General features: G+C 34.4%; 1 protein-coding gene across 1 annotated transcript; it reads left to right on the top strand.

Moving 5' to 3' along the window:
- The first annotated feature begins 1,474 nt into the window (after nt 1-1,474).
- Nucleotides 1,475-4,164, top strand: LOC124533028. The gene is made up of 4 exons (XM_047108192.1): nt 1,475-1,573; nt 2,614-2,795; nt 3,285-3,444; nt 3,548-4,164. The coding sequence occupies exons 2-4, from the start codon at nt 2,757-2,759 to the stop codon at nt 3,715-3,717; spliced, it is 369 nt and encodes a 122-aa protein (XP_046964148.1). The 5' UTR covers nt 1,475-1,573; nt 2,614-2,756; the 3' UTR covers nt 3,718-4,164.
- Nucleotides 4,165-8,923: the final 4,759 nt, after the last annotated feature.

Genomic DNA, 8,923 nt, shown 5'->3' with positions numbered 1-8,923 from the left:
TTTGGACGCATTGGACAGCGAACTGTTAAGCCTGTATCGGAGCAGTGTTATTGTTTGACTTCAAAGATACTACTAAAAGAAGAAAGATATTATAGAATTGGGTATTTAATGGAAGGTTCTAATTTATTACATCAGTTTATAATGTTTTATTGCGCAAATTGAGCAACAGTTTACAGATGGCATAAGAAATCATTATAAGTAGATTAGTAGGCGGTGTTGGCTCAACGTAAAATGTAGTTGTCATAAATCAAACGGTAATAACTCGATAAACCAATTTTGATTGATTTGGGGTGGAAATGAGCATTACTATTTCATAGTCTTATCGTTACTTACAGATATGAGATATAATATATAAACACTCGAAGTATCTACGACTTCGAAGCTGTTGGTATGGATAGCCCAGGACTTCTATTGATATTGTGTTCTGATAAATTGTGTTAAGAAATATAGTTTTTGCGTTCTGTACGTGACGATTATAATAAGGATTAAAGTAAATCTGTAATTTTACTGTAATCTCGAGCCTCAGATACCTCTCAAAGTAGGCAAATTAAGCACATACAAAATTAGTGATGCTTGTCTGGGTATGAAGATGCTATCATCGGTTCAGATTGACGCCTAATCATTTGAACATCGCGGGTTATGGGGCCTAATTCATTTTAATTTCTAACAATTCGCTCTTATCTATATTGATCTTAAAGTATGCTGGTGTTTTGTGATTCCCATATAGATGTATCAACGCTATATTTAAAAACATCAGGGTTAATTTGTTCATCAAGTGTCATCAAAACCTGAGTCTGACAACTTCGTAGCACAAGTGGAGGAAAAAGCCGCAAACCGTATTTTTTGTACATCTGTGTATCTTTCAGTATTTTTTTTGATAGTACGGAACCCCCAGTGCCCATAACCAACTCGCGATATTCCGCTTTTATTTTAATATATGGTTAACTGTTTTCAATAATATTAAAACATGCCGATAAATATTTTCGGGTTCTACATAAAATAATTACGGAAAAAACTAAACATATTTATTAGCAGCCTGGTAAGCAACTATTAATCTGAAGATTAGTGGTCACTACCACCTAAATATATTGAAACCGTAACATATCAACCTTCTCTAACGACGACAACGAAACGCGACCAAACTTGGACACTAATAGGTTATATTCTTGTTTCTGTAGTTACACTGATTTATTCACCCATCGAACTGGTGAAGGAAGATGATGTCATGCGTGCGTCCTTATCAGACGGACGCACACAGAGCTCTTCACCAAGTTATGAACGCCATTTCATCATGTCCAATATCTAAGAACGTGTAACTTGTATTGTATTAGTGGTTTTATTACCTCAGCTAAAACATGGATCACACTGAGCGATGCCAGATCAGCGGTCCACTAGCAAGAGTGCTACGCATCTCCAGCCTGCTCTGTGTCGTACCGCTTCAGTTGACGCCGCTTCGCAAGCAAACCCATTTCGCTTAGCGGTGCACAGAAAGCCAACTCAGGGCGGCTCAGCTACATCCCCACAATATCGCGCAAACGTCAAATTATCGGCTACGTATTAGTTTTTGTAATACGTAAGTAATTTTTGCATAATAAAACTTATATGTTCCCAGATGATTCCGACCGAGACAACAGAGCAAGACATATTGTATACTGCACAAATATAAACAGCATATAATTAACTAATAACTCCTATAATCAACATATTCCTCGCCATGAAAATGTTCAGGCACAGGAGTGCATGTGTATCACCGTAGAAATGTAAAAACATTACAATTGAAACACGTTAAAGATTGTTGTTGAACGTCGACTCAATATTTTCATTATATAAATAAAAATGCATAAAATGACAATGTTCGGTCAAGACGTTGAACGTTACTTTAAACAACTTGACGAAACTTTTAGTAATTCAGTTAAACGACGTCATAAATGAACGCGCTAGTCATACAATCAAATAGCACATTCAAAGATGACTGCGATATATGTCTTAGAGATAATGAATTTACACGGACATAAGGCTTAAAAGAATGACAACACAAAATGTGATTAACGTTTTATAGGTTGTCAGTTGAGAGATGTCAGTTGTAAATATCTGTCAGTATATGTTCCTTGCTGAATGAGGCTCTTGGTATATATAGTACGACACAACATAGAAGTAGCATCGGATGTATTCGTAAAACCGATCACATCCGAATTAAGTACACTATCCCAAATTACCAATATTTATTTGTTATGTGAATATGATCTTTACACAAACTTAATAACTTGTAATATCATGTGACCTATGTATATATTATTAATAATATATTCGTTAATTTGACACGTCGATTTACACGCTCTTGCTTTCTGGGGTTGAGTTGACGCGAGAATCTATAGCGACGAATGGAGCGATAGGGAGATATTTTTATTAGTTGAGTAAATCATTAATCAGTTTTATTGAATGTGACGATGCTACGTCTAAGTTTGTGTCGTACTATATCTTGGTCTTGGGATAGCGCCAGCGCCAGACGTGCGTACTGAGTGAACATGTCGGACGACAAAAGTGATCCTTTAGATGGCTGTCCATGAGAATCTGCGACATATATATGCAATAAAAATAAACCTGTTGTTTTAGTTACACTGCAAGTTATTAATTTATGCAAACGATTGATATTTGAATCAGAATCATCTAAGCCATTGCCTAAAGTATGTCTTACCGTCATCACGATATTATCATCAACATCGATACTCGTAACAGCTTTCGATGGCGTAAATAATATGAAACGATACATGTCATATATAAATAAATTAGAAAAGGTAAGTGAGGCCCCGCGTTCACTTTTTTCTCTCTTCCAAATTGCATGTACTTTTGCGACAAATCTGTTGTAGTCGAAATATAAGTTATATAAACGTAGTGAAAGTTATCCAGCATAGCATAATAAATGCTATGCTGAATAATTGTAATAACTGTCTCCGCTGGTCACAAAGACGACCTTAAGGCCTGAGAAGATCCTGCGAAAGAAGTTTAGCGGAACTTTAAAAAAAAGTTATTGTTGTTATGTAAATACTAAGTTACCCCTTGTAAAATCAGCTTTCTACTAGTGAAGTCCCATTAAAATCGGTCCAACCGTTCCAGAGATAAGCCAGAACAAACAGACAATTTTGGTAAATGTACTGTGTTTTATAAATATTAAACATACTCTCATACAGTTTTATATGTATAGATAGATCAGTTTTTGTCCAAAATGTACTAAAATTAATTTATAATATTATATTAAAAATCATTGCATTAAAATTTGCTTGCAGATAAACCAAAAATTGGAAAGCAGTCTCTTAGATTCTCAAATAAAGGGATCCGGTTTTATAATATGGGGGTTTATATCGGCATTTATTCTACTTTTTGGCTGTCATTTATTTTTTAAGGAGTTCATCACTTGGACGAGCAATAAACATGGAAGAAGTGATTGTGAGTAGAAATTGTTTTTGTCCGAAGTAAAATTATTACATCACGTGATAATAATTTGTAAGTAGAATACTGAATACTGAGCTCGCTTCCATTGTTGTTTTAGTCATAGCATTCGCTGTCGATGCCGGACTGTTGTGTAAGCACATGTTCAACGTCATGCTCTGCATGCAATTTGTGTTCCTCGTCTGCGCGGTGAACGTTACGCTCCGGACGCAGAATGACCGACTTCGTAATCTGATCTTCGAACTGAAACTATACGGTCGTATTGTTTGATTTTAGCTTTTATGAGTACTGTTGTTTTATTGTTTACTAGCGACCCGCCCCGCCTTCGCACGGGTACAATACTGATACAAAATATACTACAGAATTTGTTTATTTACGATATCACACTACAAACTTCAAAATTATTGGTGTTTCTTAACTATATTGTCCATGTATTAACAAAAACCTTCCTCTCGAATATCTCTATCTATTACAAAAAACTGCATTAAAAATCCGTTGCATAGTTTTAAAGGTATACAAAGGGACGTAGGGACAGAGATAGCGACTTTGTTCATCTACCTTATCCAGAAAGGTATCGGACCATTACGTGCCGATGAAATCGGGGACAAAACAACTCGTTCTAACTAGATAATTGATTAAATTTGAATAGTACTATTTTTTTAATATTACATATGTTGAGTATATGAGCCACCTAATGTTAAGTGTTCACCACCGCCCATAGGCGCTGTAAGCCAATGCGCCACCATTTTTGAGAACTAAAATGTCATCCCTTGTGCACAGGTAACTACAGAGTTAAACTGGCTCACTCACCTTTCAAATAAGAACACAATAATACTAAGTAGTGAGTCGGTGGTACCTGCCCAGGCGGGCTTGCACAATGCCCTACTAACAAGTAAATTTGGTACTTCATACATACATACTATAGTGAATATTAATTACTTTTGAACAGATGCAATGAAAACAAAGAATGTAGCAAACGCCCACACAACGATCCGTCGTCTGTATCGCGCGCACGTGTCCATATGCGAGGTGGTGAGGAGTATCGACGAGGGCGAGGGGACCTTGGTGGCGATCTTACTGCTCTCCAAGATAATGGAATGCACGGAGTCTTTTTGCCGTCTCATATCAATAAGTTATGCACCATTAGGTTTGTCTCATAATTATGAATTCTTATAAATTTAACGATGGTGTTATATTAGCTTCGAGCTTCATTATCATATATTATTGTTTGCAGATGAGTGGACTAACAGAAAATTCGTAAATTTACTAGTGACAATAATTTGGGCTTCTTTTAAAGGAATTTTGATAGTTCTGATGGCGGAACACTGTCATAAGACGCAAGAAGAAGTATGAATCTCACAACATATGTTAATTATGTTTTATATACATTAAAAATATCAGATAAAGACCCAAAAACAATAGATCAATTGATTTTAAAGATACTTAATGTGGAGACACTGTAGAGTCCTCAGTCAATAACTGCACATCCAATATTGATTATCTTTAAATGAAAATAAAATATTTCTTGTAAAATTTACGCGTTATTTTGGTTGAGTAATCACTGATAACAAACCCTTCTCTCCAACCCTCGCTAAGTAAAATGATACAGGGTTTGCGTTTGTGTTCTCTATGCTTTATTTTTTCACATAGTTTCAAACTGCGCAAATCCACGTAAGTCACTTGATGTGTGCATCAGCAGAAAGGGAATTTCGGGATGAATTGAGGCGCTTCTACAACCAGGTCGTCGTCAAAACACCTGCAATCTCACCACTGGGGATATGTGTTCTCACGAGGCAGCTCTTAGCCGGGGTAATAAATTCTTTCAATGGAAAAAATATTGCTCAAAACTTTTTTGGTTCCAGTAGTCAGATACACATTACATTGTATTTATGAAGAATTCACATTCTTATATTAATTGACGTAAAAAGATGAAAGTAATGAAAATAATATTTCCTTTCAGATAATTGGCGGCATCGCAACCCTTTTAGCGATTGTTCTACAATTTCACCTCATAGACAGCGACAGGTTGCGACATCTGTTGTAATGTAATAACGAGTGGCCACAAGTTTTAATCTTTAAATACAATAAAAATGTGTTTCTTGAAAATTAAAAAAAATCATTGAATAGTTGTTTTTCATTAATTCGTAGATTATGCTCCGATTTGTTTGATGGTTCAGTATCACTTTCATATGCTTTTACAGATTTTATGATCCCAGAGGAACATTGTAAATGAGTGATACACAATTTATACTAATATTATAAATGCGAAAATAGTTCTTTCTATCTGTCTTGATGATCTTGATGGAATTCAGACAACGATCTGTAGCTACGCTTAGTGTTTCTTGATTTTTGTGATTTTCATTTATTTGTGACATTCATTGTGTTTCATTTTGAGCGATATCTTCGTACTCGTGCATAGTGTAGTATCTGCGATGGCAAACGACTGGCGATACAGCTAGGAATATTTTCAAATTGGTTACTGACACACGCATCTCCAGTTAAGTAAAGGAGTCTCAAAGAATATTTAACTAATAATAATAAAAATTTAATAAAAGTCAATACTCAGAGACATTACACGAGTCATTATAACCCAATGTCAATTTAAAACGTAAGTAAATTTTATTGCGAAGAAAATCAAGCATCGGTTGGGACGTAGTGACTCTGACCTTATATGATGCCACGGTTCAATGAATAAAACAGCAATAGACAAATGGTAAACACACCAGCACACCTGAACCCATACGACTATCGTGTGAAAACCACGTTCCGCTTTAGAAATAAGAGATAAATTAATATGATTCAATACTTACTTATAACAAAAATTTAATTTTGACGGAATAAAAATTAATTGCAATGAAAACTTATAAAATTCGTTGAAATGAATTGTTATATTATAATACATACGAGTCAAGAATAAAACGTCAATGAAATTGAAGAAAGCCATCGCCAAAAAGAGACAGTTCGCTGAAAATAAAATAAACATGGTGCCGCCCCGAGTCGCACTCAGTCCCTTCACCGCAACGCAAACGGACACATAAGCCTTCGTTAGGTCCCGGAAACGCTTTAATGACAAACGGCATGCCGTCCCAGGAATATTGTCTGAAAATTACAATATAAATGTTTATTTGTCTAAATCATATATGAAATCGAAGAGTCGAAACATCGAAAATCAGCCAACAGTTTGGTCAAGTACAAAGTGCCCTTTGTAAGCGTGACTTTAAATGCTGACTAAAATTGTGTAGTTTGGTTACGTTCTATTGCTCTGCGTTATTCTATTTGAATAATATATATTTTTTTTATATTTCTGCCATTTAAATTTTGCATCAATTTTTCAACCGTTGAGTGACATTTCAGGCATTCATGTATTACCAAACACGATAAATAAATCATACTAGATTTTAGTATGATTTGTAAGATTTCTGGCTGCCTACTATAATTGTCGTTATAAATTAAAACAAAGTTGTCACAACATTGGAACAAAAATCACATGCAATATTTACTTTAAAGATCATTTCATACGTCATTCAGTTACACGTGACGAAATTGATAGGGCTCTATCAGAAAGATATTCTCGCCGCAGGCGGAGATTAAGTTGGAATACTGTTTGTTAAAGCAATTCATCAAAAATGTAACATGATTTTTTTAAATAACAAATTAACATGATATTGTAGTACGTTTCGAATGTGATACATGTAATAACTCTAACACTATTTAAATTTTAGAAAAGGTCTGTTCTAAAAATAAAGATGAAAAAAAAATGGAAAAATATTTTAGAAAAGGTCTATTGTAAAACTAGGGATAAAAAAAAATCGACTTAAAAAAGACAATGGAAATAACATGTACCAATTTTAATTATTGGTTTGACGTTTTTTTTATTAAAATTATTTAAGACGAAGCTCAAAAAATTCGAAGCAGTGTGAAGTGGTTTGACATAAGCTAGTTTAGCTACCCAGAATGTAATTATTTTACTTTTTCATATGTTTTCGAGATAGAAAAAACTTAGTTTATCTATCAATAAATTCTCAGGAGCTATTCGTTCGTTAAGTTGTTCGGTTGTTTTTACAACTGTACCAACTCTATTCGTCATATTAGATCAAGAAATTAAAAAGAAACCAAAGTTTTCTTGTGTGTGAGTGTGTATCTGTGTAAACATTTTTGAGAGTAAAATTATCCTCTGTTCTGGCTAGTTTCCATGGAGGAAGGACATCATCATTGATACTTACCAGCATTCAACTTGTCTACCCATTCTCTGAGCTTCAGGCTCATTGTCTGCAGTAAATAATATACATCAAAATTTAAAAACAAATTTTCCATATACAGTAGATGTATTTTGTAATATCCAATATAAATCAGAATTTCGAAAACTTCGTATGCCACTAAAAAATATATCTTCAATCAGTAAGCCTGACAAAAAAATAATACTAACAGTCATTGCGAGTAAAGGTGACTAGCTGATCAATACTCATGTGGAATGATGATGATTTCCAATTTCATCCCTCATATTCTCTCAATGTATCAAGTAGGTTTTGCAGACTTATAAATTGGGCACCTGATCGTAAATGGTCAAAACCACGTACAAAACAAATCATTAACATTGTAAGAAATAACAACCATCACTTACAACGTCGCCGACCTTGGCAAATTTTGACGTTAGGTTACTTACGCTTGTAACTACTTACTCACCCTTCTAACCGTAACACAAGAACACATGGATGACTTTCATGGGTACGCCACTCCAAGGTCCCGGGTTAGATTCCCGGCCGATGTAGAAAAACTTTGTTAGTTGTCTATGTTGTCTTGGGTCTAAGTGTATGTGGGCGTTGATTCTGATTTTCCATAACAGAAGTGCTTTAGCTACTTAAAATGAGATCAGAGTAATATATTTGATGTTGTCCAATGTTAATTATTATTATTTATATGCTTGTGTTACGGTTAGTGTTAGCGTTGAATGGTAGATGCACATCACATTAGCATATAGTACATCCTCGGTTATCGCTTGCCCTGATTTGAAAAAATGTGTTTTGATTTAAATGATTCCCATTCAAAGTACTCACATTTTGTTTTATCAAATATGATGTATTTAAAAATTACAGTTAATGCGATGAATAAAATTGTAAGTGTCGCATTAATTGCAGCAAGTAGATATTTGTTTCGTTTTATTTCCGGTTCGCCGTTTAGATCGTAATTTATCTGAAATGTACAATGATTAGTACAAAATTAATCAAGGCTATAGTTATTTAGTCCTAAGATCTACTACTTAGAGTACAAGTCTTGCTACAAAAGAAGTTTTTAGTGGAATCCGGAAAATAAAAAACTAAATAATTTCACAGTTTTTATACAATAAAAAATATATAGCTTGTTGTTGTGGCGTAAAATTATAATATTATATACTTTGTTTAGAAAATTTGAATGTTTCGCTATATTTTTCAAGCGGTTGATGCTCCCATAGGATCCCACTCCGGTCACAAATATTGTT

The sequence above is a fragment of the Vanessa cardui genome, chromosome 10 (genome assembly GCF_905220365.1).
Source record: "Vanessa cardui chromosome 10, ilVanCard2.1, whole genome shotgun sequence".
NCBI classification, from domain to species: Eukaryota; Metazoa; Arthropoda; class Insecta; order Lepidoptera; family Nymphalidae; genus Vanessa; species Vanessa cardui.
This window is presented reverse-complemented; position numbering and strand designations above follow the sequence as displayed.